The 26,950-nt window shown below is 45.7% G+C and overlaps 1 protein-coding gene, 12 non-coding genes and 3 pseudogenes across 13 annotated transcripts; all 16 read left to right on the top strand.

Annotated features, from left to right (window-relative positions):
- Window positions 1-3,312: 3,312 nt before the first annotated feature.
- LOC142370306 (U2 spliceosomal RNA) lies at window positions 3,313-3,489 on the top strand (annotated as a pseudogene).
- Window positions 3,490-3,853: 364 nt separating this feature from the next.
- LOC142374526 (5S ribosomal RNA) lies at window positions 3,854-3,972 on the top strand. The gene has a single exon (XR_012768737.1). It is a non-coding gene; the product is annotated as a 5S ribosomal RNA (ribosomal RNA).
- Window positions 3,973-4,568: 596 nt separating this feature from the next.
- On the top strand, window positions 4,569-4,681 carry LOC142373885 (U5 spliceosomal RNA). The gene has a single exon (XR_012768596.1). It is a non-coding gene; the product is annotated as a U5 spliceosomal RNA (small nuclear RNA).
- A 304-nt stretch (window positions 4,682-4,985) lies between these two features.
- LOC142368590 (U2 spliceosomal RNA) lies at window positions 4,986-5,176 on the top strand. The gene has a single exon (XR_012767385.1). It is a non-coding gene; the product is annotated as a U2 spliceosomal RNA (small nuclear RNA).
- Window positions 5,177-5,540: 364 nt separating this feature from the next.
- LOC142401110 (5S ribosomal RNA) lies at window positions 5,541-5,667 on the top strand (annotated as a pseudogene).
- Window positions 5,668-6,258: 591 nt separating this feature from the next.
- LOC142371600 (U5 spliceosomal RNA) lies at window positions 6,259-6,371 on the top strand. The gene has a single exon (XR_012768075.1). It is a non-coding gene; the product is annotated as a U5 spliceosomal RNA (small nuclear RNA).
- A 5,929-nt stretch (window positions 6,372-12,300) lies between these two features.
- Window positions 12,301-12,479, top strand: LOC142370492 (U2 spliceosomal RNA; annotated as a pseudogene).
- A 364-nt stretch (window positions 12,480-12,843) lies between these two features.
- Window positions 12,844-12,962, top strand: LOC142375240 (5S ribosomal RNA). Its single transcript, XR_012768906.1, has one exon. It is a non-coding gene; the product is annotated as a 5S ribosomal RNA (ribosomal RNA).
- Window positions 12,963-13,553: 591 nt separating this feature from the next.
- LOC142371596 (U5 spliceosomal RNA) lies at window positions 13,554-13,666 on the top strand. The gene has a single exon (XR_012768074.1). It is a non-coding gene; the product is annotated as a U5 spliceosomal RNA (small nuclear RNA).
- Window positions 13,667-13,970: 304 nt separating this feature from the next.
- LOC142368277 (U2 spliceosomal RNA) lies at window positions 13,971-14,161 on the top strand. Its single transcript, XR_012767301.1, has one exon. It is a non-coding gene; the product is annotated as a U2 spliceosomal RNA (small nuclear RNA).
- Window positions 14,162-14,525: 364 nt separating this feature from the next.
- On the top strand, window positions 14,526-14,644 carry LOC142374513 (5S ribosomal RNA). Its single transcript, XR_012768735.1, has one exon. It is a non-coding gene; the product is annotated as a 5S ribosomal RNA (ribosomal RNA).
- Window positions 14,645-15,235: 591 nt separating this feature from the next.
- Window positions 15,236-15,348, top strand: LOC142371591 (U5 spliceosomal RNA). Its single transcript, XR_012768073.1, has one exon. It is a non-coding gene; the product is annotated as a U5 spliceosomal RNA (small nuclear RNA).
- Window positions 15,349-15,652: 304 nt separating this feature from the next.
- Window positions 15,653-15,843, top strand: LOC142369243 (U2 spliceosomal RNA). The gene has a single exon (XR_012767553.1). It is a non-coding gene; the product is annotated as a U2 spliceosomal RNA (small nuclear RNA).
- Window positions 15,844-16,207: 364 nt separating this feature from the next.
- LOC142375204 (5S ribosomal RNA) lies at window positions 16,208-16,326 on the top strand. The gene has a single exon (XR_012768898.1). It is a non-coding gene; the product is annotated as a 5S ribosomal RNA (ribosomal RNA).
- Window positions 16,327-16,922: 596 nt separating this feature from the next.
- LOC142372055 (U5 spliceosomal RNA) lies at window positions 16,923-17,035 on the top strand. The gene has a single exon (XR_012768181.1). It is a non-coding gene; the product is annotated as a U5 spliceosomal RNA (small nuclear RNA).
- Window positions 17,036-18,099: 1,064 nt separating this feature from the next.
- LOC142388045 (uncharacterized) lies at window positions 18,100-24,810 on the top strand. Its single transcript, XM_075472905.1, has 2 exons — window positions 18,100-18,371; window positions 23,859-24,810. The coding sequence occupies exons 1-2, from the start codon at window positions 18,100-18,102 to the stop codon at window positions 24,808-24,810; spliced, it is 1,224 nt and encodes a 407-aa protein (XP_075329020.1).
- The last annotated feature ends 2,140 nt before the right edge of the window (window positions 24,811-26,950 follow it).

Below are 26,950 nucleotides of genomic sequence, written 5' to 3'. Positions count from 1 at the left end.
GACCATGCATCCCAGAGAGGAGGGCTTCACCTGGTTCAGTGGTGATGGCACCAAAGCCTCTCGTATAGACTACCTTTTTACACGGGACTGCCCACCAACCGATGCTAGATTGACCCCCGTTTTCTTTTCTGATCACCTGATGCTTTCCTGCACCCTATCACTCTTTTCGGGTGTGACTTCCGGAAGTGGTCTGTGGAAACTAAACTGCTCCCTTTTAGAAGAAAATGAAATAGTTAGTCAGTACCGGGAGCAGTACCACGAGTGGCAGACCCTTCAAGACTTTTACGATACACGTGCACACTGGTGGGAAATGGTGAAGGAAAAGACCCAGACTTTCTTTAGACAGGCAGGTAGGAGAAAAAAGAATAGGGAAAACAGACGCATGATGGGACTGCAGAAGCGACTACAGCGCTATTTTAAATTAAACCAACAAGGGATGGATTTTAATGATGAAATTAAACAAGTGAAAACAGAGATGTCGACTTTAGCAGATATTAAAAGTAAGGGTGTCATTTTAAGAAGCAGGGAATGAGAAATAGAGGAAGGAGAGAAGTGCACAAGGTATTTTTTTAAGAAAATTGTGAATAAAGGGGGGGCCATTTTAAAGCTAACAAAAGAGAACGGGTACACAGTTGATTCAATGGAAGAAATTAAAGAAGCTGTTGAACAATTTTATCGTGAACTGTACGAACAAAAACCTGTTGAAATGGACACCATGACAGAAGTTTTAAATTTCATAGAAAAAACAGTAAAAGACAGTGTGCTTTTAACCCAAGATTTTACAATTTCAGAGTTAAATAAATGTTTTACAAATTTTAAGAAAGGGAAGTCCCCAGGACAAGATGGACTTCCTTTTGAATTTTATTTGACCTTTTGGGATATTTTAGCACCTGACTTGTTTACTGTTTTTATGGAATTTGAGCAACTTGAGCGACTTCCTGACAGTTTTAGAGCAGGGATAGTGACTCTTCTTCACAAAAAAAAAGACAAGACTGACTTGAAGAATTGGAGACCGATTACACTTTTAAACTTTGACTGTAAACTTTTTAGTAAACTTTTAGCTTCACGTATGTCCTTGTTTTTAGGAGACCTGATTCACCCGGATCAAGCCTGTGCCATCCCGGGGAGGAAGATAACCGACAGCCTCGTACTGATCCGAGACACCATCTGTTATGCGAGAGACAGAAACATTCGGCTAGCAGTCCTAAATTTAGACTTTGAGAAAGCCTTTGATCGGGTCTCGCACCAGTACCTTTTCCAGGTACTGCAAAAAATGGGGTTCCCAGAAAGGTTTATAGCTTGGGTGGGTCTGCTGTACAGGGACATTACCAGCAAATTCCTTGTTAACGGGCATCTGACAAAAGCAGTAAACATCCACTGCGGTGTCCGTCAGGGTTGTCCGTTATCTGCCCTCCTCTACATCATCTGTGTGGAACCACTGGCACAGAGCTTGAGAAGGGACCACCGAATCAATGGGGTGAGAGTCCCGGGGAGCGGGGGACTATCGACAAAGTGTGTTTTATATATGGACGACGTGAACATTTTATGTACAGACCTAATATCCATCAACAGGACTCTGGACTTGACTGACTGGTATGGACGGGCCTCTGGGGCAAAACTAAACAGAAACAAGACCCAAGCCCAATTTTACGGGCCATGGACAGCGACTGAGACTGCAGGACTCCCCGTGACTATAACCCAGACAAAACAGAAAATACTGGGGATTAATTTTGACAAGGAAGGGGGAGGGACATCAAACTGGCCAGACGTGGTAGGGAAAGTAAAGCAAAGACTAGGATACTGGGGACTTAGAGGACTGACCATTGAAGGAAAGGTTTTAATCATCAAAGCCGTGATTTTACCTTTGCTTTTACTAATCAGTTCTGTTTTTATCCCACCTAGGAAAGTGCTTTTAGACCTGGACCGAGCCATTTTTTATTTTCTGTGGGGCTCCAAGTGGGAAAGACTGAGGAGAGATGTAATGAAGAAACAAAAAGAGAAAGGAGGAAAAGGAGTGCCTGATTTTTATTTGTTTTTAGGAAGCAGATACACTACACTGCACATCCTACAGGCCACAGACCCATCCGGAAACCCCAAAACTAAAGCAATGACACGATTCTGGATGGGTTCTTACCTCAGAAGACTGAAGATTTTACCCACCGACCTAAAAGTGCCTGTGTCTTTTAGCCTGCCACCATCCTATGCTTTTATCCAGACGTTCTTAAAGCATTTTAACTTGGAGGCAGAGGAGTTGCATGTTTTAACAAACCACCGCTCTTTGATTTCTGTTGTGCAGGAGCGGGAACCAGTGAGTCCAGTGCGTGGGCTCGCGTTCGGCGAGCCCTCAACAGTTTGGTGCAACGTCAACCATTCCGCTCTCCCAAACAGACTCCGGGACCTGTCGTGGATGGTGGCTCATGAGATCCTCCCAGTCAGGTCCGTTATGCACTCCCGGGGCATGTCAGCGATCTCAACCTGCCCGCGACCTGGTTGTGGCGCCCCCGAGTCGGTGAGGCACCTGCTCTGGGAGTGCAGCGCTGCTGCAGACCAGTGGGCAACAGCCGGCTCCTTGCAATTCCCGTACTTGCCAGCAAGGGAGGTCCTCACAGCACAACTCGTGCTCTATGGGGTGAGCCAAACAAAAATAAAAAAGAATGACTTTGCCAAGCAGTGGCTCACCCTAGCCGCTATGAAAGACGCCATGTGGACCTCCAGGAACTTGCTGGTGAGGAAGCGCATGCAGATCCCCCCCGTGGCTGTGATCCGGATGGCCGCAGCGGCGGCTCAAGCGGCCGGAGCTGCAGGCGGCGGGCCTAGGACACATCCACAAAGAAGAATCGCCTCTGTGCCCATTCGGATGAAGGAGCCGGAGCTACACACAAAAAGGTCAAAGCAGCGACGGCCTGGCTCTCCGGGTGAGGCAGGTGGGAAGGAGCAACAGGGTGGGGATCTCCTCTGAGCACCACGACAGGATTCCGAGAGACCTACTGTTTGGGGGAGCGAAATGAGTTTCCCTGGGTAGGGACTCACTGCGCTCCTGCACAAAAAATGGACTTGGAAGAGAGCATTTTAACTAATGCACTCCTTTTTAAAGAAACTCAATACAAACTGCTACTCGTATGAGAACTACTTCACATGTAGCTTCTACCTTAGACGACATTGACTTTATCTGTAATATCCCACTAAAAACTTGTTTTATTGTTCTTTTAAATGTGGTTATACAGATTACACTTATTTATTGATGTTTTATTCATTGGTAAAACATATGTCTTAAATATGAAGTTTTTATGAAAATGTGATGTATTAGTGTCAATAAATTTTTTCAAAAGAAAAAAATCTGTTCTTATCAGTTTAATATCTGATACGTCCTCTATATGAGGACTACATATTAAATGGATTTTTAGGCACAGGGGTTGAAAAAGGGGCTTGCTCCGTTCACTCCACGCATCGACCCGGTACTGCAGTGCCGCCGGGAACGGTGCACTCTTCCCAACTCTTGTGAAATAACAAAACCAGCGGTACATGGTGGTAGTTTCAGGGAGCCATTGTATTCTGACTTCTAAAATGGAACTATAATCTTTAGAAAAGACGCAGTTTATGAGCACGTCGTGGGATTGAGCTTCCCTGGTTTCTCTGTATGACCATGAACACCAAACTACACACAGAGAACAGAGGAGCTTGACAGACACACACTAAGTTATCTGAGAGTCCCATTTTCAGCTGCAGAGAACAATCACATCAGGGAATTCGACGTGCAGGCTCAACATCAGCCTCTCAAGCCAACTCTCTGGTAAAATAGGGGCAATGTATGGTTCCAGCACCTATGTAACACATATTTGTCACAGGGACTGCGGCTTACGGCCACACCGCCCTGAACACGCCCGATCTCGTCCGAACTCGGAAGCCAAGCAGGGTCGGGCCTGGTTAGTACTTGGATGGGAGACCGCTTGGGAATACCAGGTGCTGTAAGCATTTTTCTCTCTTCTCTTCTCTCTGCATGTCTTTTGTTGAAACATCTGTTGATCACCCTGTGATCCATCTTGCTGATCCTGGATCTGCTAAGGTGTCCCAGGTCATGGTTGCCTTTGATCCTCATACATTTAACTTTGTCCTGACAAAGGAGCAGTTCCAAAAAGTCAAACAGGGACTGCCTTTGCAAACTGCATGCGCCTGGAGAAGCCAAAAGGCTTACAGCGCCTGGTATTCCCAGGCGGTCTCCCCATCCAAGTACTAACCAGGCCCGACTCTGCTTAGCTTCTGAGATAAAACTCTGGCTTTTAGTCTGCGAAAAGAGAGTGAAAGTGAACTCCACTTTGAGATGGCTCTGGGATTGGGCCGACTGGGAGAATTGCTTGAAAAAAACCTCTACACCCAATGAGCGGTCAGAACAAAGCCTCAAGACCCCTAGTCTTTTGCACTGAGTAAAAGACAAAGCAGCCATTGAATAGGGCCCGATTGTTCCTACCTGGTCGGCCGAGGAGCCAGCGTCTCAACCAAGCAAAGCTCACCGTGGGGAAGGTGGCTATGCCAACTAGCCTGATGCACTGCTCCCGCAGTGTCAAATTCTCGTACTCTGGTTTCTCTTCATAACGTACAAGTCTTTCGCCTTTTACTAAAGACTTCCGTGGAGAGCAGCATTAATGAGTTGTTTCTATTTTTGGAAGGCTTTACCTTTGCGGGTGAAGCCCATTCTGTCTGTGCAAAGGAAATCTTCTTGCTGTGCCAAGTGACTTCTCGGAGTAGAGTCACCTTATTTGTTGAGACCGTGCCCATGTTCAAAGCTGGAGCGCTAAATTGTTGTTGTTTGAATGGTGCTCAGTGGAGCGGGCGGGAGTGCAAAGTTGTACCATCTGAAACGGCTGAAGAGTGCTCACTGCAGCGGGTGGGCGGAGGTGCAAAGTGACGCTTTGTAGGCAAAAAAAGAGCACCGCCACAAGTGCGCATTGTGCCAGGAAGGGCGCTCGGACGTGAAACAGTGGAGGGTTATCGCTTCTCGGCCTTTTGGCTAAGATCAAGTGTAGTATCTGTTCTTATCAGTTTAATATCTGATACGTCCTTTATATGAGGACTACATATTAAATGGATTTTTAGGCACAGGGGTTGAAAAAGGGGCTTGCTCCGTTCACTCCACGCATCGACCCGGTACTGCAGTGCCGCCGGGAACGGTGCACTCTTCCCAACTCTTGTGAAATAACAAAACCAGCGGTACATGGTGGTAGTTTCAGGGAGCCATTGTATTCTGACTTCTAAAATGGAACTATAATCTTTAGAAAAGACGCAGTTTATGAGCACGTCGTGGGATTGAGCTTCCCTGGTTTCTCTGTATGACCATGAACACCAAACTACACACAGAGAACAGAGGAGCTTGACAGACACACACTAAGTTATCTGAGAGTCCCATTTTCAGCTGCAGAGAACAATCACATCAGGGAAGTCGACGCGCAGGCTCAACATCAGCCTCTCAAGCCAACTCTCTGGTAAAATAGGGGCAACGTATGGTTCCAGCACCTATGTAACACATATTTGTCACAGGGACTGCGGCTTACGGCCACACCGCCCTGAACACGCCCGATCTCGTGATCTCGTCCGAACTCGGAAGCCAAGCAGGGTTGGGCCTGGTTAGTACTTGGATGGGAGACCGCTTGGGAATACCAGGTGCTGTAAGCATTTTTCTCTCTTCTCTCTGCATGTCTTTTGTTGAAACATCTGTTGATCACCCTGTGATCCATCTTGCTGATCCTGGATCTGCTAAGGTGTCCCAGGTCATGGTTGCCTTTGATCCTCATACATTTAACTTTGTCCTGACAAAGGAGCAGTTCCAAAAAGTCAAACAGGGACTGCCTTTGCAAACTGCATGCGCCTGGAGAAGCCAAAAGGCTTACAGCACCTGGTATTCCCAGGCGGTCTCCCCATCCAAGTACTAACCAGGCCCGACTCTGCTTAGCTTCTGAGATAAAACTCTGGCTTTTAGTCTGCGAAAAGAGAGTGAAAGTGAACTCCACTTTGAGATGGCTCTGGGATTGGGCTGACTGGGAGAATTGCTTGAAAAAAACCTCTACACCCAATGAGCGGTCAGAACAAAGCCTCAAGACCCCTAGTCTTTTGCACAGAGTAAAAGACAAAGCAGCCATTGAATAGGGCCCGATTGTTCCTACCTGGTCGGCCGAGGAGCGAGCGTCTCAACCAAGCAAAGCTCACCGTGGGGAAGGTGGCTATGCCAACTAGCCTGATGCACTGCTCCCGCAGTGTCAAATACTCGTACTCTGGTTTCTCTTCATAACGTACAAGTCTTTCGCCTTTTACTAAAGACTTCCGTGGAGAGCAACATTAATGAGTTGTTTCTATTTTTGGAAGGCTTTACCTTTGCGGGTGAAGCCCATTCTGTCTGTGCAAAGGAAATCTTCTTGCTGTACCAAGTGACTTCTCGGAGTAGAGTCACCTTATTTGTTGAGACCGTGCCCATGTTCAAAGCTGGAGCGCTAAATTGTTGTTGTTTGAATGGTGCTCAGTGGAGCGGGCGGGAGTGCAAAGTTGTACCATCTGAAACGGCTGAAGAGTGCTCACTGCAGCGGGTGGGCGGAGGTGCAAAGTGACGCTTTGTAGGCAAAAAAAGAGCACCGCCACAAGTGCGCATTGTGCCAGGAAGGGCTCTCGGACGTGAAACAGTGGAGGGTTATCGCTTCTCGGCCTTTTGGCTAAGACTGCGATCGCCTCCTTTGGGTGGACTATTTTATGCCTTTTCGGCATTAAATTTTTTCTCGCTTTGGAGGTTCTTTTTTGCGTTCGATCAAAGTATTCCAAGTCGTTTGTAGTTGGAGTTCTTTGTCTTTAAATTTTATTGTATTACCTTTTTTTTTTCCAGGTTTTTGCTTTTTGAACGAGTTTCAGCTGAAACAGGGTCGGTGTCGGTGTTCCATTTTTTTAGAGGAAGGTAAGGATCCATTTTTAGTACCTTTTAATCCACTTTTTACTCTTTTATTGGGCTTTTAGTGTGATATTTATTTTTGTTCTTTTAAGTATTTTATTTAAAAACTGTTTGTGGTGCCTCCATCATGTCGGCAAACTATGCTGGCATGAGGAGGCACCACAGCGCTAGATTTTTATTTAAAGAAAAAGAAGGAAAGCTTATAGAGATGTCCAGATTGGACTTCTCTCGGAAGCTAATTCAAAACATATTGAACTTCAAGCCAGACGATTTGAATTGCATCCTGTCATTGCCTTTTAACAAAGGTTTCGATGTAAGTTTTCGCACTGCAGCTTTGCTGCAGGAGTTTTGGATGAGATTTGGTAATGTGCAAGCCCAGTTTTCTGCGTTTACTGTTGAGAAACTTACTGACAATACTCTGAAGACAGTAATTGTCAGAATGTTCAATGAAATGGTGAACGCAGAAGATATCTGTATATGGTTGGGAAGATTCTGCACTGTTAAAGGCCAGGCAATGAAGGTGAGGGATGTTGACGGCATCTGGAACTGCGCCTGGAGGGTCCCCATCCAACAATGGCAAGACCCCCAGGGCTTCCAGGGCCTGAAACATCTCCCATCAATGATTGTCTTGGGAGAAAACAGAGGCTACATCCACTACCAGGGACAGCCCAAACTCTGCCGCAAATGTGGGGAGCACGGGCACCTGGTGGAGGCCTGCACGAAGGTGTTTTGTGGCAAATGTAGAGGAATCGGTCACACCTTCGAAGAGTGTACGAATGGCAGAAAGTGCAATCTCTGTGGAGAATCAAACCACCTCTTCAGAGATTGCCCAAAATCCTTTGCCAACAAATTGAAATCCAAAAAAACGCGGGAAGGAAATGGAGGGCAGACCGAGGCAGTTAATGAGCTACTTGAAACAGCTGGGCTGGAAAATTCAAACTTCCCGCCAAAATCCCTGAATGGTGGACAGCAGTCAGGTGAGGCCGAGGAGGGGGAGGGGCCTGCTACACCCCCACCAATGGAGAGTTCTGGAGAGGAGGAGGAGGTGGTGCAGGCAGAAGGCGGAGCTAGTTCAGAATGTGAAGAAGTCCAATTACAGGATGATAGCGAGGATGCCTCCCTCCCAGATGCCCAGCAAACAAAGAGGCTTGCATCAGAATTGTCCTCTGATTCTCCTATAGTCTCAGAGAAGAGGGGAAGAGCTGGGACTACCTCAGACAGTTCATCTGTGGAGGAGCCCAGAGTCTTCCCCTCCAATTCACCAAATGAGGTCTCTTTTTTAAATGTAGTTCTGCAATCAACCCCTAGAGACTCAAAGTTTAACAAAACCTTGCAACAGAGGCCAACCCCCAGAGTCCGACCGGGGAATAGAGCTCAACACCCTCGCCTCTCACCTGTAGAAGTGAAGGAAGAGCTCCGTTCACAAGAAATTACATAACTGCTTTTAAGACATTTTAAATGTTTTAACCCTCATTTAGTCTTTTAAGATGTCATACCTGTTGTTTTTAACCATACTCATGACACTCACTCTCTCAACTATTAATGTGAGAAGTGTAAAGTCGAAAGTTAGAGCCCAGAGTGTTTTATCCTTTCTTAGTTCTTTTAAGTCAGATGTTCTTTTAATACAGGAATGCGGCCTACCGTTTTTAAAGCACTACAGACAGTGGGAGGAGATGTGGCCACAGACATCATTGTGGAGTGGATCCAACCAAAACAAAAATGATGGAGTGGCCATTTTGATCAAAAACCCTCAGGTTCTGGTGAAGGGCAGCACTGTGGTGAGAGACGGACGGGCACTTTTAGCACATTTGACTTTTATGGGACAAGATTTTAACCTCTTAAATATTTATGGCTTTAACGAAAAAAATGACCGGTATGACCTTTTAGAAGACCTGCAGTCCCACATGCTAGGTAGGGCACCACTAGTTTTAGGGGGTGATTTTAACTGTATTTTAAGCAGGAGTGACAGAAAAAGAGCAGGGGAATTTTTTTAAAGTTGACAAAACATCGGTTTTATTACAGGGCATATGCAAGGATTTTAAACTTCAGGACTGTTTTAAAACCATGCATCCCAGAGAGGAGGGCTTCACCTGGTTCAGTGGTGATGGCACCAGAGCCTCTCGTATAGACTACCTTTTTACACGGGACTGCCCACCAACCGATGCTAGATTGACCCCCGTTTTCTTTTCTGATCACCTGATGCTTTCCTGCACCCTATCACTCTCTTCGGGTGTGACTTCCGGAAGTGGTCTGTGGAAACTAAACTGCTCCCTTTTAGAAGAAAATGAAATAGTTAGTCAGTACCGGGAGCAGTACCACGAGTGGCAGACCCTTCAAGACTTTTACGATACACGTGCACACTGGTGGGAAATGGTGAAGGAAAAGACCCAGACTTTCTTTAGACAGGCAGGTAGGAGAAAAAAGAATAGGGAAAACAGACGCATGATGGGACTGCAGAAGCGACTACAGCGCTATTTTAAATTAAACCAACAAGGGATGGATTTTAATGATGAAATTAAACAAGTGAAAACAGAGATGTCGATTTTAGCAGATATTAAAAGTAAGGGTGTCATTTTAAGAAGCAGGGAACGAGAAATAGAGGAAGGAGAGAAGTGCACAAGGTATTTTTTTAAGAAAATTGTGAATAAAGGGGGGGCCATTTTAAAGCTAAGAAAAGAGAACGGGTGCACAGTTGATTCAATGGAAGAAATTAAACAAGCTGTTGAACAATTTTATCGTGAACTGTACGAACAAAAACCTGTTGAAATGGACACCATGACAGAAGTTTTAAATTTCATAGAAAAAACGGTAAAAGACAGTGTGCTTTTAACCCAAGATTTTACAATTTCAGAGTTAAATAAATGTTTTACAAATTTTAAGAAAGGGAAGTCCCCAGGACAAGATGGACTTCCCTTGGATTTTATTTGACCTTTTGGGATATTTTAGCACCTGACTTGTTTACTGTTTTTATGGAATTTGAGCAACTTGAGCGACTTCCTGACAGTTTTAGAGCAGGGATAGTGACTCTTCTTCACAAAAAAAAAGACAAGACTGACTTGAAGAATTGGAGACCGATTACACTTTTAAACTTTGACTGTAAACTTTTTAGTAAACTTTTAGCTTCACGTATGTCCTTGTTTTTAGAAGACCTGATTCACCCGGATCAAGCCTGTGCCATCCCGGGGAGGAAGATAACCGACAGCCTCGTACTGATCCGAGACACCATCTGTTATGCGAGAGACAGAAACATTCGGCTAGCAGTCCTAAATTTAGACTTTGAGAAAGCCTTTGATCGGGTCTCGCACCAGTACCTTTTCCAGGTACTGCAAAAAATGGGGTTCCCAGAAAGGTTTATAGCTTGGGTGGGTCTGCTGTACCGGGGCATTACCAGCTAATTCCTTGTTAACGGGCATCTGACAAAAGCAGTAAACATCCACTGCGGTGTCCGTCAGGGTTGTCCGTTATCTGCCCTCCTCTACATCATCTGTGTGGAACCACTGGCACAGAGCTTGAGAAGGGACCACCGAATCAATGGGGTGAGAGTCCCGGGGAGCGGGGGACTATCGACAAAGTGTGTTTTATATATGGACGACGTAAACATTTTATGTACAGACCTAATATCCATCAATAGGACTCTGGACTTGACTGACTGGTATGGACGGGCCTCTGGGGCAAAACTAAACAGAAACAAGACCCAAGCCCAATTTTACGGGCCGTGGACAGCGACTGAGACTGCAGGACTCCCCGTGACTATAACCCAGACAAAACAGAAAATACTGGGGATTAATTTTGACAAGGAAGGGGGAGGGACATCAAACTGGCCAGACGTGGTAGGGAAAGTAAAGCAAAGACTAGGATACTGGGGACTTAGAGGACTGACCATTGAAGGAAAGGTTTTAATCATCAAAGCCGTGATTTTACCTTTGCTTTTACTAATCAGTTCTGTTTTTATCCCACCTAGAAAAGTGCTTTTAGACCTGGACCGAGCCATTTTTTATTTTCTGTGGGGCTCCAAGTGGGAAAGACTGAGGAGAGATGTAATGAAGAAACAAAAAGAGAAAGGAGGAAAAGGAGTGCCTGATTTTTATTTGTTTTTAGGAAGCAGATACACTACACTGCACATCCTAGAGGCCACAGATCCATCCGGAAACCCCAAAACTAAAGCAATGACACGATTCTGGATGGGTTCTTACCTCAGAAGACTGAAGATTTTACCCACCGACCTAAAAGTGCCCGTGTCTTTTAGCCTGCCACCATCCTATGCTTTTATCCAGACGTTCTTAAAGCATTTTAACTTGGAGGCAGAGGAGTTGCATGTTTTAACAAACCACCGCTCTTTGATTTCTGTTGTGCAGGAGCGGGAACCAGTGAGTCCAGTGCGTGGGCTCGCGTTCGGCGAGCCCTCAACAGTTTGGTGCAACGTCAACCATTCCGCTCTCCCAAACAGACTCCGGGACCTGTCGTGGATGGTGGCTCATGATATCCTCCCAGTCAGGTCCGTTATGCACTCCCGGGGCATGTCAGCGATCTCAACCTGCCCGCGACCTGGTTGTGGCGCGCCCGAGTCGGTGAGGCACATGCTCTGGGAGTGCAGCGCTGCTGCAGACCAGTGGGCAACAGCCGGCTCCTTGCAATTCCCGTACTTGCCAGCAAGGGAGGTCCTCACAGCACAACTCGTGCTCTATGGGGTGAGCCAAACAAAAATAAAAAAGAATGACTTTGCCAAGCAGTGGCTCACCCTAGCCGCCATGAAAGATGCCATGTGGACCTCCAGGAACTTGCTGGTGAGGAAGCGCATGCAGATCCCCCCCGTGGCTGTGATCCGGATGGCCGCAGCGGCGGCTCAAGCGGCCGGAGCTGCAGGCGGCGGGCCTAGGACACATCCACAAAGAAGAATCGCCTCTGTGCCCATTCGGATGAAGGAGCCGGAGCTACACACAAAAAGGTCAAAGCAGCGACGGCCTGGCTCTCCGGGTGAGGCAGGTGGGAAGGAGCAACAGGGTGGGGATCTCCTCTGAGCACCACGACAGGATCCCGAGAGACCTACTGTTTGGGGGAGCGAAATGAGTTTCCCTGGGTAGGGACTCACTGCGCTCCTGCACAAAAAAATGGACTTGGAAGAGAGCATTTTAACTAATGCACTCCTTTTTAAAGACAGTCAATACAAACTGCTACTCGCATGAGAACTACTTCACATGTAACTTTTACATTAGACAACATTGACCTTATCTGTAATACCCCATGGAAAACTTGTTTTATTGTTGTTTGTTTTAAATGTGGTTATACAGATTACACTTATTTATTGATGTTTTTATTCATAGGTAAAACATGTCTTAAATATGAAGTTTTTATGAAAATGTGATGTATTAGTGTCAATAAATTTTTTAAAAAGAAAAAAGAATCTGTTCTCATCAGTTTAATATCTGATACGTCCTCTATATGAGGACTACATATTAAATGGATTTTTAGGCACAGGGGTTGAAAAAGGGGCTTGCTCCGTTCACTCCACGCATCGACCCGGTACTGCAGTGCCGCCGGGAACGGTGCACTCTTCCCAACTCTTGTGAAATAACAAAACCAGCGGTACATGGTGGTAGTTTCAGGGAGCCATTGTATTCTGACTTCTAAAATGGAACTATAATCTTTAGAAAAGACGCAGTTTATGAGCACGTCGTGGGATTGAGCTTCCCTGGTTTCTCTGTATGACCATGAACACCAAACTACACACAGAGAACAGAGGAGCTTGACAGACACACACTAAGTTATCTGAGAGTCCCATTTTCAGCTGCAGAGAACAATCACATCAGGGAAGTCGACGTGCAGGCTCAACATCAGCCTCTCAAGCCAACTCTCTGGTAAAATAGGGGCAACGTATGGTTCCAGCACCTATGTAACACATATTTGTCACGGGGACTGTGGCTTACGGCCACACCGCCCTGAACACGCTCGATCTCGTCCGAACTCGGAAGCCAAGCAGGGTCGGGCCTGGTTAGTACTTGGATGGGAGACCGCTTGGGAATACCAGGTGCTGTAAGCATTTTTCTCTCTTCTCTCTGCATGTCTTTTGTTGAAACATCTGTTGATCACCCTGTGATCCATCTTGCTGATCCTGGATCTGCTAAGATGTCCCAGGTCATGGTTGCCTTTGATCCTCATACATTTAACTTTGTCCTGACAAAGGAGCAGTTCCAAAAAGTCAAACAGGGACTGCCTTTGCAAACTGCATGCGCCTGGAGAAGCCAAAAGGCTTACAGCACCTGGTATTCCCAGGCGGTCTCCCCATCCAAGTACTAACCAGGCCCGACTCTGCTTAGCTTCTGAGATAAAACTCTGGCTTTTAGTCTGCGAAAAGAGAGTGAAAGTGAACTCCACTTTGAGATGGCTCTGGGATTGGGCCGACTGGGAGAATTGCTTGAAAAAAACCTCTACACCCAATGAGCGGTCAGAACAAAGCCTCAAGACCCCTAGTCTTTTGCACAGAGTAAAAGACAAAGCAGCCATTGAATAGGGCCCGATTGTTCCTACCTGGTCGGCCGAGGAGCCAGCGTCTCAACCAAGCAAAGCTCACCGTGGGGAAGGTGGCTATGCCAACTAGCCTGATGCACTGCTCCCGCAGTGTCAAATACTCGTACTCTGGTTTCTCTTCATAACGTACAAGTCTTTCGCCTTTTACTAAAGACTTCCGTGGAGAGCAACATTAATGAGTTGTTTCTATTTTTGGAAGGCTTTACCTTTGCGGGTGAAGCCCATTCTGTCTGTGCAAAGGAAATCTTCTTGCTGTGCCAAGTGACTTCTCGGGGTAGAGTCACCTTATTTGTTGAGACCGTGCCCATGTTCAAAGCTGGAGCGCTAAATTGTTGTTGTTTGAATGGTGCTCAGTGGAGCGGGCGGGAGTGCAAAGTTGTACCATCTGAAACGGCTGAAGAGTGCTCACTGCAGCGGGTGGGCGGAGGTGCAAAGTGACGCTTTGTAGGCAAAAAAAGAGCACCGCCACAAGTGCGCATTGTGCCAGGAAGGGCGCTCGGACGTGAAACAGTGGAGGGTTATCGCTTCTCGGCCTTTTGGCTAAGATCAAGTGTAGTATCTGTTCTTATCAGTTTAATATCTGATACGTCCTCTATATGAGGACTACATATTAAATGGATTTTTAGGCACAGGGGTTGAAAAAGGGGCTTGCTCCGTTCACTCCACGCATCGACCCGGTACTGCAGTGCCGCCGGGAACGGTGCACTCTTCCCAACTCTTGTGAAATAACAAAACCAGCGGTACATGGTGGTAGTTTCAGGGAGCCATTGTATTCTGACTTCTAAAATGGAACTATAATCTTTAGAAAAGACGCAGTTTATGAGCACGTCGTGGGATTGAGCTTCCCTGGTTTCTCTGTATGACCATGAACACCAAACTACACACAGAGAACAGAGGAGCTTGACAGACACACACTAAGTTATCTGAGAGTCCCATTTTCAGCTGCAGAGAACAATCACATCAGGGAAGTCGACGTGCAGGCTCAACATCAGCCTCTCAAGCCAACTCTCTGGTAAAATAGGGGCAACGTATGGTTCCAGCACCTATGTAACACATATTTGTCACGGGGACTGTGGCTTACGGCCACACCGCCCTGAACACGCCCGATCTCGTCCGAACTCGGAAGCCAAGCAGGGTCGGGCCTGGTTAGTACTTGGATGGGAGACCGCTTGGGAATACCAGGTGCTGTAAGCATTTTTCTCTCTTCTCTCTGCATGTCTTTTGTTGAAACATCTGTTGATCACCCTGTGATCCATCTTGCTGATCCTGGATCTGCTAAGATGTCCCAGGTCATGGTTGCCTTTGATCCTCATACATTTAACTTTGTCCTGACAAAGGAGCAGTTCCAAAAAGTCAAACAGGGACTGCCTTTGCAAACTGCATGCGCCTGGAGAAGCCAAAAGGCTTACAGCACCTGGTATTCCCAGGCGGTCTCCCCATCCAAGTACTAACCAGGCCCGACTCTGCTTAGCTTCTGAGATAAAACTCTGGCTTTTAGTCTGCGAAAAGAGAGTGAAAGTGAACTCCACTTTGAGATGGCTCTGGGATTGGGCCGACTGGGAGAATTGCTTGAAAAAAACCTCTACACCCAATGAGCGGTCAGAACAAAGCCTCAAGACCCCTAGTCTTTTGCACAGAGTAAAAGACAAAGCAGCCATTGAATAGGGCCCGATTGTTCCTACCTGGTCGGCCGAGGAGCCAGCGTCTCAACCAAGCAAAGCTCACCGTGGGGAAGGTGGCTATGCCAACTAGCCTGATGCACTGCTCCCGCAGTGTCAAATACTCGTACTCTGGTTTCTCTTCATAACGTACAAGTCTTTCGCCTTTTACTAAAGACTTCCGTGGAGAGCAACATTAATGAGTTGTTTCTATTTTTGGAAGGCTTTACCTTTGCGGGTGAAGCCCATTCTGTCTGTGCAAAGGAAATCTTCTTGCTGTGCCAAGTGACTTCTCGGGGTAGAGTCACCTTATTTGTTGAGACCGTGCCCATGTTCAAAGCTGGAGCGCTAAATTGTTGTTGTTTGAATGGTGCTCAGTGGAGCGGGCGGGAGTGCAAAGTTGTACCATCTGAAACGGCTGAAGAGTGCTCACTGCAGCGGGTGGGCGGAGGTGCAAAGTGACGCTTTGTAGGCAAAAAAAGAGCACCGCCACAAGTGCGCATTGTGCCAGGAAGGGCGCTCGGACGTGAAACAGTGGAGGGTTATCGCTTCTCGGCCTTTTGGCTAAGATCAAGTGTAGTATCTGTTCTTATCAGTTTAATATCTGATACGTCCTCTATATGAGGACTACATATTAAATGGATTTTTAGGCACAGGGGTTGAAAAAGGGGCTTGCTCCGTTCACTCCACACATCGACCCGGTACTGCAGTGCCGCCGGGAACGGTGCACTCTTCCCAACTCTTGTGAAATAACAAAACCTGCGGTACATGGTGGTAGTTTCAGGGAGCCATTGTATTCTGACTTCTAAAATGGAACTATAATCTTTAGAAAAGACGCAGTTTATGAGCACGTCGTGGGATTGAGCTTCCCTGGTTTCTCTGTATGACCATGAACACCAAACTACACACAGAGAACAGAGGAGCTTGACAGACACACACTAAGTTATCTGAGAGTCCCATTTTCAGCTGCAGAGAACAATCACATCAGGGAAGTCGACGTGCAGGCTCAACATCAGCCTCTCAAGCCAACTCTCTGGTAAAATAGGGGCAACGTATGGTTCCAGCACCTATGTAACACATATTTGTCACGGGGACTGTGGCTTACGGCCACACCGCCCTGAACACGCCCGATCTCGTCCGAACTCGGAAGCCAAGCAGGGGTGGGCCTGGTTAGTACTTGGATGGGAGACCGCTTGGGAATACCAGGTGCTGTAAGCATTTTTCTCTCTTCTCTTCTCTCTGCATGTCTTTTGTTGAAACATCTGTTGATCACCCTGTGATCCATCTTGCTGATCCTGGATCTGCTAAGGTGTCCCAGGTCATGGTTGCCTTTGATCCTCATACATTTAACTTTGTCCTGACAAAGGAGCAGTTCCAAAAAGTCAAACAGGGACTGCCTTTGCAAACTGCATGCGCCTGGAGAAGCCAAAAGGCTTACAGCACCTGGTATTCCCAGGCGGTCTCCCCATCCAAGTACTAACCAGGCCCGACTCTGCTTAGCTTCTGAGATAAAACTCTGGCTTTTAGTCTGCGAAAAGAGAGTGAAAGTGAACTCCACTTTGAGATGGCTCTGGGATTGGGCCGACTGGGAGAATTGCTTGAAAAAAACCTCTACACCCAATGAGCGGTCAGAACAAAGCCTCAAGACCCCTAGTCTTTTGCACAGAGTAAAAGACAAAGCAGCCATTGAATAGGGCCCGATTGTTCCTACCTGGTCGGCCGAGGAGCCAGCGTCTCAACCAAGCAAAGCTCACCGTGGGGAAGGTGGCTATACCAACTAGCCTGATGCACTGCTCCCGCAGTGTCAAATACTCGTACTCTGGTTTCTCTTCATAACGTACAAGTCTTTCGCCTTTTACCAAAGACTTCCGTGGAGAGCAACATTAATGAGTTGTTTCTATTTTTGGAAGGCTTTACCTTTGCGGGTGAAGCCCATTCTGTCTGTGCAAAGGAAATCTTCTTGCTGTGCCAAGTGACTTCTCGGAGTAGAGTCACCTTATTTGTTGAGACCGTGCCCATGTTCAAAGCTGGAGTGCTAAATTGTTGTTGTTTGAATGGTGCTCAGTGGAGCGGGCGGGAGTGCAAAGTTGTACCATCTGAAACGGCTGAAGAGTGCTCACTGCAGCGGGTGGGCGGAGGTGCAAAGTGACGCTTTGTAGGCAAAAAAAGAGCACCGCCACAAGTGCGCATTGTGCCAGGAAGGGCGCTCGGACGTGAAAGTGGAGGGTTATCGCTTCTCGGCCTTTTGGCTAAGACTGCGATCGCCTCCTTTGGGTGGACTATTTTATGCCTTTTTGGCGTCAAATTTTCTTGCTTTGGAGGTTCTTTTTTGCGTTCGATCAAAGTATTCCAAGTCTTTTGTAGTTGGAGTTCTTTGTATTTAAATTTTCTTGAATTACCCTTTTTTTTCCCAGGTTTTTGCTTTTTGAACGAGTTTCAGCTGAAACAGGGTCATTGTCGGTGTTCCGTTTTTTTAGAGGAAGGTAAGTATCCATTTTTAGTACCTTTTCATCCACTTTTTACTCTTTTATTGGGCTTTTAGTGTGATATTTATTTTTGTTCTTTTAATCATTTTATTTAAAAACTGTTTGTGGTGCCTCCATCATGTCGGCAAACTATGCTGGCATGAGGAGGCACCACAGCGCTAGATTTTTATTTAAAGAAAAAGAAGGAAAGCTTATAGAGATGTCCAGATTGGACTTCTCTCGGAAGCTAATTCAAAAAATATTGAATTTCAAGCCAGACGATTTGAATTGCATCCTGTCATTGCCTTTTAACAAAGGTTTCGATGTAAGTTTTCGCACTGCAGCTTTGCTGCAGGAATTTTGGATGAGATTTGTAAATGTGCAAGCCCAGTTTTCTGCGTTTACTGTTGAGAAACTTACTGACAATACTCTGAAGACAGTAATTGTCAGAATGTTCAATGAAATGGTGAACACAGAAGATATCTGTATATTGTTGGGAAGATTCTGCACTGATAAAGGCCAGGCAATGAAGCTGAGGGATGTTGACGGCATCTGGAACTGCGCCTGGAGGGTCCCCATCCAACAATGGCAAGACCCCCAGGGCTTCCAGGGCCTGAAACATCTCCCATCAATGATTGTCTTGGGAGAAAACAGAGGCTACATCCACTACCAGGGACAGCCCAAACTCTGCCGCAAATGTGGGGAGCACGGGCACCTGGTGGAGGCCTGCACGAAGGTGTTTTGTGGCAAATGTAGAGGAATCGGTCACACCTTCGAAGAGTGTACGAATGGCAGAAAGTGCAATCTCTGTGGAGAATCAAACCACCTCTTCAGAGATTGCCCAAAATCTTTTGCCAACAAATTGAAATCCTTAAAAACGCGGAAGGAAATGGAGGGCAGACCGAGGCAGTTAACGAGCTACTTGAAACAGCTGGGCTGGAAAATTCAAACTTCCCGCCAAAATCCCTGAATGGTGGACAGCCGTCAGGTGAGGCCGAGGAGGGGGAGGGGCCTGCTACACCCCCACCAATGGAGAGTTCTTGAGAGGAGGAGGAGGTGGTGCAGGCAGAAGGCGGAGCTAGTTCAGAATGTGAAGAAGTCCAATCACAGGATGATAGCGAGGATGCCTCCCTCCCAGATGCCCAGCAAACAAAGAGGCTTGCATCAGAATTGTCCTCTGATTCTCCTATAGTCTCAGAGAAGAGGGGAAGAGCTGGGACTACCTCAGACAGTTCATCTGTGGAGGAGCCCAGAGTCTTCCCCTCCAATTCACTAAATGAGGTCTCTTTTTTAAATGTAGTTCTGCAATCAACCCCTAGAGACTCAAAGTTTAACAAAACCTTGCAACAGAGGCCAACCCCCAGAGTCCGACCGGGGAATAGAGCTCAACACCCTCGCCTCTCACCTGTAGAAGTGAAGGAAAAGCTCCGTTCACAAGAAATTATATAACTGCTTTTAAGATATTTTAAATGTTTTAACCCTCTTTTAGTCTTTTAAGATGTCATACCTGTTGTTTTTAACCATACTCATGACACTCACTCTCTCAACTATTAATGTGAGAAGTGTAAAGTCGAAAGTTAGAGCCCAGAGTGTTTTATCCTTTCTTAGTTCTTTTAAGTCAGATGTTCTTTTAATACAGGAATGCGGCCTACCGTTTTTAAAGCACTACAGACAGTGGGAGGAGATGTGGCCACAGACATCATTGTGGAGTGGATCCAACCAAAACAAAAATGATGGAGTGGCCATTTTGATCAAAAACCCTCAGGTTCTGGTGAAGGGCAGCACTGTGGTGAGAGACGGACGGGCACTTTTAGCACATTTGACTTTTATGGGACAAGATTTTAACCTCTTAAACAGGGCCGGGGTGGGCCATTTTCTCAGTCCGGGAATTTAATTCAAATTCAGGCCACTCTGATATGGAGGAGGAATTTGAGTCCATGAAAAAAGATAAAACAAACAAAAAACATTCGTGTTCAGTCCGAAATGGATAGACATCAACAAGAAAACAGATTCTTCCTTTCACATCAAAGCGTCGTGCCCACGCGGTGTCCGGATAAGTGCTCATTGCAACTACCCAGGCTCCGCCCTCGCAGTGACGCAACACCTTCGGCTCTGCTACACTTACTCAGGCAAACTGCTCATTCAGGTGGATTCGAGTTCCCGAAAAAATGGGAACTCCACCCACTTTGTCGGGAAGCAATCAACTTTGAGCAGCGCCAACGGTCTAGGGTAGAGGCGTGTTCAAGGTAGTGACGTGGTTGAACTGCCACTCAACCCATGGATTGTACACGGAAGCGCTTCATACAATATCAACATGGAGCAGCGTCAAGCTTTTGACACTGCTGTAGATACTGTAATGAAAGTGTTCGACGGGAGATTCTCGTTAAAAATTGAGCAAAGAACAGCCCTTGAATCATTTCTTGACAGGAAAGACGTTTCGCCTTGATACTGGCTTTGGTAAGAGTTTAATCTACCAGTTAGCCCCGCTGGTAGCTAAATCATACGTCAGAGGAAAGAGTGGTGTGATTGGCTTAAGCTTAGGCACAGCCTTTTCTGGCCACAACCAGTAGCAACCCGAGGGAGGCGGGTTGACCAGGCCATTTCGAATCGTATTCGTTATGGTCTTGGTCAGACCAGAATCTCGAAGAGATTTGAAAGTCGATGTTAATCAGGCTACATTGCAACTTGAAAATAGAACAGTCTATTCCCTGCACGGGCGTGAGCGGGCTCAGCTCACATTATAATAAATAGGAGGGGAAGGCTTGAACATGAAACATGATGCTGATTCCCGCGGATAGAACGCGCGTGCAGACTCTCCAGTAATTAAAAAAGGCAACTAAACACCCCAACGTGCTCGCGCTGCCCCTGCCCTGCCATACTGCCCCTGTCCCTGTCCCTGCGCACGCGAACCATGTACAATATTTGCATACAGCCCTTCTAAATAATTATATTTATTTTAATTGCATGTTTGAGATGCATTTAATAACAAATATTGCGTTAGTAACCACATGTGCGCGCCTGTGGGAATGCAGGCTACAGTTGATGAGGAGATAAAGCGTGATAAAGCGTTAAGCAATTGTTCATCAGAACTGGAATGTAAAGAAAGTGTTCGGTTCTTCTTTGAATATAGGAATACACTTCTAAATCATATAAATTGTGAGATTTTACATATTTAACAACAAAAGCTGTCAGATGACAGTTGAGTTGACATTGCAAACGTTCGCCACGTTATAGCCTATTTGATCAAATTCACAACCAGGCCTATTATCCATATCTCTCAGTAACCTACCAGCTTGTCTTGAGAAGATATCTGTCAATTTGGCACATTTGGTTGCCACCTGTCTTTTTTTGAGCTTAGCCCTCTCTGTTCCACCTGGCCTCTTTCTACCCTCCATCACTGACGCGCTCTGTTTCGCGCCATTGTTATTTAAAAGACGAGCCATGGGCCAAACCATCTGAAACATTTGGGAGGAGAGAATTCCCTTACATGGTAGAACCTATTTAATCTGCTGTGATGCAGCGGGCGGCTGCGCTGCAATGGTGAATTTATGCTGACTACAGTTGAATTGATATTAATGCAAGAATAAGATAAGTGACAAAAATTAGTTACAACTATTTTCCCCATGGGCCAAGCAGCCTAGGTCGATGGTTTGGGCCGGGATAGGTCCCGGATAATACCATTGCCAAACCGGCATTGCTCTTAAATATTTATGGCTTTAACGAAAAAAATGACCGGTATGACCTTTTAGAAGACCTGCAGTCCCACATGCTAGGTAGGGCACCACTAGTTTTAGGGGGTGATTTTAACTGTATTTTAAGCAGGAGTGACAGAAAAAGAGCAGGGGAATTTTTTAAAGTTGACAAAACATCGGTTTTATTACTGGGCATATGCAAGGATTTTAAACTTCAGGACTGTTTTAAAACCATGCATCCCAGAGAGGAGGGCTTCACCTGGTTCAGTGGTGATGGCACCAGAGCCTCTCGTATAGATTACCTTTTTACACGGGACTGCCCACCAACCGATGCTAGATTGACCCCCGTTTTCTTTTCTGATCACCTGATGCTTTCCTGCACCCTATCACTCTCTTCGGGTGTGACTTCCGGAAGTGGTCTGTGGAAACTAAACTGCTCCCTTTTAGAAGAAAATTAAATAGTTAGTCAGTACCGGGAGCAGTACCACGAGTGGCAGACCCTTCAAGACTTTTACGATACACATGCACACTGGTGGGAAATGGTGAAGGAAAAGACCCAGACATTCTTTAGACAGGCAGGTAGGAGAAAAAAGAATAGGGAAAACAGACGCATGATGGGACTGCAGAAGCGACTACAGCGCTATTTTAAATTAAACCAACAAGGGATGGATTTTAATGATGAAATTAAACAAGTGAAAACAGACATGTCGGTTTTAGCAGATATTAAAAGTAAGGGTGTCATTTTAAGAAGCAGGGAACGAGAAATAGAGGAAGGAGAGAAGTGCACAAGGTATTTTTTTAAGAAAATTGTGAATAAAGGGGGGGGCATTTTAAAGCTAACAAAAGAGAACGGGTGCACAATTGATTCAATGGAAGAAATTAAACAAGCTGTTGAACAATTTTATCGTGAATTGTACGAACAAAAACCTGTTGAAATGGACACCATGACAGAAGTTTTAAATTTCATAGAAAAAACAGTAAAAGACAGTGTGCTTTTAACCCAAGATTTTACAATTTCAGAGTTAAATAAATGTTTTACAAATTTTAAGAAAGGGAAGTCCCCAGGACAAGATGGACTTCCCTTGGAATTTTATTTGACCTTTTGGGATATTTTAGCACCTGACTTGTTTACTGTTTTTATGGAATTTGAGCAACTTGAGCGACTTCCTGACAGTTTTAGAGCAGGGATAGTGACTCTTCTTCACAAAAAAAAAAGACAAGACTGACTTGAAGAATTGGAGACCGATTACACTTTTAAACTTTGACTGTAAACTTTTTAGTAAACTTTTAGCCTCACGTATGTCCTTGTTTTTAGGAGACCTGATTCACCCGGATCAAGCCTGTGCCATCCCGGGGAGGAAGATAACCGACAGCCTCGTACTGATCCGAGACACCATCTGTTATGCGAGAGACAGAAACATTCGGCTAGCAGTCCTAAATTTAGACTTTGAGAAAGCCTTTGATCGGGTCTCGCACCACTACCTTTTCCAGGTACTGCCAAAAATGGGGTTCCCAGAAAGGTTTATAGCTTGGGTGGGTCTGCTGTACCGGGGCATTACCAGCAAATTCCTTGTTAACGGGCATCTGACAAAAGCAGTAAACATCCACTGCGGTGTCCGTCAGGGTTGTCCGTTATCTGCCCTCCTCTAAATCATCTGTGTCGAACCACTGGCACAGAGCTTGAGAAGGGACCACCGAATCAATGGGGTGAGAGTCCCGGGGAGCGGGGGACAATCGACAAAGTGTGTTTTATATATGGACGACGTGAACATTTTATATACAGACCTAATATCCATCAATATCCTCTGGACTCTGTTGAGCCAGGTATTCCTTTAACTCTCAGCAGTGATGATTTCATGAGCTTCTTTATTAATAAAATTGTTTCTATCAGAGAGAAGATTGATGGAGTCCTTCCCACTATTATCAGTGATGTATCATCAAGTACAGCAGCTTTAGAAGTATCTTTAGAACCAGATTTGTATTTAGACGGCTTCTGCCCAGTTGATCTCTCTGAACTAACAACAGCAATAGTCTCTTCTAAATCATCAACTTGTGTTTTAGACCCAATCCAAACCAGACTGTTCTAGGAGGTTTTCCCATTAATTGACACTTCCATATTGGATTTGATCAATCTGTCTTTGTTGACAGGATATGTACCTCAGACTTTTAAGGTTGCTGTAATTAAACCTTTACTTAAAAAACCTACTCTTGATTCAGAAGTGTTGGCTCATTATAGACCTATATCCAATCTCCCTTTTATGTCTAAAGTTCTTGCAGCTCAGCTTTGTGATCATTTACACAGAAATAATCTGTTTGAAGAGTTTCAGTCAGGATTCAGAGTGCATCATAGCACAGAAACTGCACTGCTGAAAGTTACCAATGATCTCCTCTTAGCCTCTGATAGCGGACTTGTGTCTGTGCTTGTCCTGTTGGATCTCAGTGCTGCATTTGATACGGTCGATCACAGTATCTTATTACACAGACTTGAACATGTTATTGGGATTAAAGAAACTGCATTAGCCTGGTTTAAATCATATTTATCTGATAGATTTCAGTTTGTTCTTGTAAATGAAGAATCTTCCTCACACACCAGAGTAAGTCATGGAGTTCCCCAGGGTTCTGTGCTTGGACCGATTCTTTTCACTTTATACATGCTTCCATTAGGTAACATTATTAGACAGCATGGCATAAATTTCCATTGCTATGCTGATGATACTCAGCTGTACTTATCTATAAAACCAGATGAAACCAATAGGTTGGTCAGACTACAAGCATGTCTTAAAGACATAAAGACCTGGATGACTCAGAACTGTCTGCTGCTAAATTCAGACAAAACTGAAGTCGTTATCTTTGGACCTGAGCGTTTCAGGGAGAAATTGTCTAGCTATATAGTTACTCTAGATGGTATTTCCTTGGCTTCTAGTTCTACAGTGAGGAACCTTGGAGTTATTTTTGACCAGAACTTATCATTTGACTCGCATATAAAACAGGTTTCTAGGACTGCCTTCTTTCACCTTCATAATATTGTTAAAATCAGGAACATCCTGTCTCAGAGTGATGCAGAAAAACTAATTCATGCATTTGTTACTTCAAGATTGGACTACTGTAATTCTTTATTATTGAGCTGTCCCACATATTCTCTGAAAAGCCTCCAGTTGATCCAAAATGCTGCAGCCAGAGTTTTGATGAGAACTAACAGGAGAGATCATATTTCTCCAGCTTTAGCTTCTCTTCATTGGCTCCCTGTTAAATTCAGAATAGAATTTAAGATTCTTCTCCTTACATATAAAGCTCTTAATGACCGAGCTCCATCATATCTTAAAGATCTCATTGTAAGATATTTTCCTAACAGAGCACTTCGTTCCCAAACTGCAGGTTTACTTGAGGTTCCTAGAGTTTCTAAAAGTAGAATGGGAGGCAGAGCCTTCAGTTATCAGGCCCCTCTATTGTGGAATAAGCTGCCAGTAAATGTCCGGGAAGCAGACACCCTTTCCACTTTTAAGACCAGGCTTAAAACTTTCCTTTTTGATAAAGCTTATAGTTAGGGATGGCTCAGGTGATCCTGAAACATCCCATAGTTAAGCTGCTATAGGCCTAGACTGCTGGGGGGCCTCATCTGACACACCTTTCCTCACTTTACTCTCTTTATGTATATGTGATATTATTATGGTCATTAACTCGTGTTTCCCTGTTCCAACAGGTATCCTTTGAATGGTGTTACAGTGCCGCCGCTGCGGCCCTCCCCCCCTTTCTGTCTTCTCAAACCCCAGCTGGTGGAGGCGGATGGCCACCCTTCCTGAGTCTGGTTCTGCCAGAGGTTTCTTCCTGTTAAAAGGGAGTCGTTTCTCTCCACAGTCGCCTCAGGCACACTCAGGCCGGGAGATTGGACCGAAAAACAAAACGTTTTCAGTGCAATCTGTTGTTTTTCTTAGCTAGGAAATTGTTTTTGAATTGGCTCTATATGAACGAATTGGATTATTTTATGAATTATGATAATTGAATTCCAATTGGCTTGAATTGGACTTAGTATCTAAGTGCCTTGAGATGACATTTGTTGTATTTGGCGCTATATAAATAAAAATGAATTGAATTGAATTGAATTGGACTTGACTGACTGGTATGGACGGGCCTCTGGGGCAAAACTAAACAGAAACAAGACCCAAGCCCAATTTTACGGGCCATGGACAGCGACTGAGACTGCAGGACTCCCCGTGACTATAACCCAGACAAAACAGAAAATACTGGGGATTAATTTTGACAAGGAAGGGGGAGGGACATCAAACTGGCCAGACGTGGTAGGGAAAGTAAAGCAAAGACTAGGACACTGGGGACTTAGAGGACTGACCATTGAAGGAAAGGTTTTAATCATCAAAGCCGTGATTTTACCTTTGCTTTTACTAATCAGTTCTGTTTTTATCCCACCTAGAAAAGTGCTTTTAGACCTGGACCGAGCCATTTTTTACTTTCTGTGGGGCTCCAAGTGGGAAAGACTGAGGAGAGATGTAATGAAGAAACAAAAAGAGAAAGGCGGAAAAGGAGTGCCTGATTTTTATTTGTTTTTAGGAAGCAGATACACTACACTGCACATCCTACACGCCACAGACCCATCTGGAAACCCCAAAACTAAAGCAATGACACGATTCTGGATGGGTTCTTACCTCAGAAGACTGAAGATTTTACCCACCGACCTAAAAGTGCATGTGTCTTTTAGCCTGCCACCATCCTATGCTTTTATCCAGACGTTCTTAAAGCATTTTAACTTGGAGGCAGAGGAGTTGCATGTTTTAACAAACCACCGCTCTTTGATTTCTGTTGTGCAGGAGCGGGAACCAGTGAGTCCAGTGCGTGGTCTGGCGTTCGGCGAGCCCTCAACAGTTTGGTGCAACGTCAACCATTCCGCTCTCCCAAACAGACTCCGGGACCTGTCGTGGATGGTGGCTCATGAGATCCTGCCAGTCAGGTCCGTTATGCACTCCCGGGGCATGTCAGCGATCTCAACCTGCCCGCGACCTGGTTGTGGCACGCCCGAGTCGGTGAGGCACCTGTTCTGGGAGTGCAGCGCTGCTGCAGACCAGTGGGCAACAGCCGGCTCCTTGCAATTCCCGTACTTGCCAGCAAGGGAGGTCCTCACAGCACAACTCGTGCTCTATGGGGTGAGCCAAACAAAAATAAAAAAGAATGACTTTGCCAAGCAGTGGCTCACCCTAGCCGCTATGAAAGACGCCATGTGGACCTCCAGGAACTTGCTGGTGAGGAAGCGCATGCAGATCCCCCCCGTGGCTGTGATCCGGATGGCCGCAGCGGCGGCTCAAGCGGCCGGAGCTGCAGGCGGCGGGCCTAGGACACATCCACAAAGAAGAATCGCCTCTGTGCCCATTCGGATGAAGGAGCCGGAGCTACACACAAAAAGGTCAAAGCAGCGACGGCCTGGCTCTCCGGGTGAGGCAGGTGGGAAGGAGCAACACGGTGGGGATCTCCTCTGAGCACCACGACAGGATCCCAAGAGACCTACTGTTTGGGGGAGCGAAATGAGTTTCCCTGGGTAGGGACTCACTGCGCTCCTGCACAAAAAAATGGACTTGGAAGAGAGCATTTTAAATAATGCACTCCTTTTTAAAGAAACTCAATACAAACTGCTACTCGCATGAGAACTACTTCACATGTAGCTTTTACCTTAGACAACAT

Source organism: Odontesthes bonariensis, chromosome 2, assembly GCF_027942865.1.
Source record: "Odontesthes bonariensis isolate fOdoBon6 chromosome 2, fOdoBon6.hap1, whole genome shotgun sequence".
Lineage (NCBI taxonomy): Eukaryota > Metazoa > Chordata > Actinopteri > Atheriniformes > Atherinopsidae > Odontesthes > Odontesthes bonariensis.
Note: the sequence above shows the minus strand (reverse complement) of the source record. Positions and strands in the feature narration are given on the sequence as shown.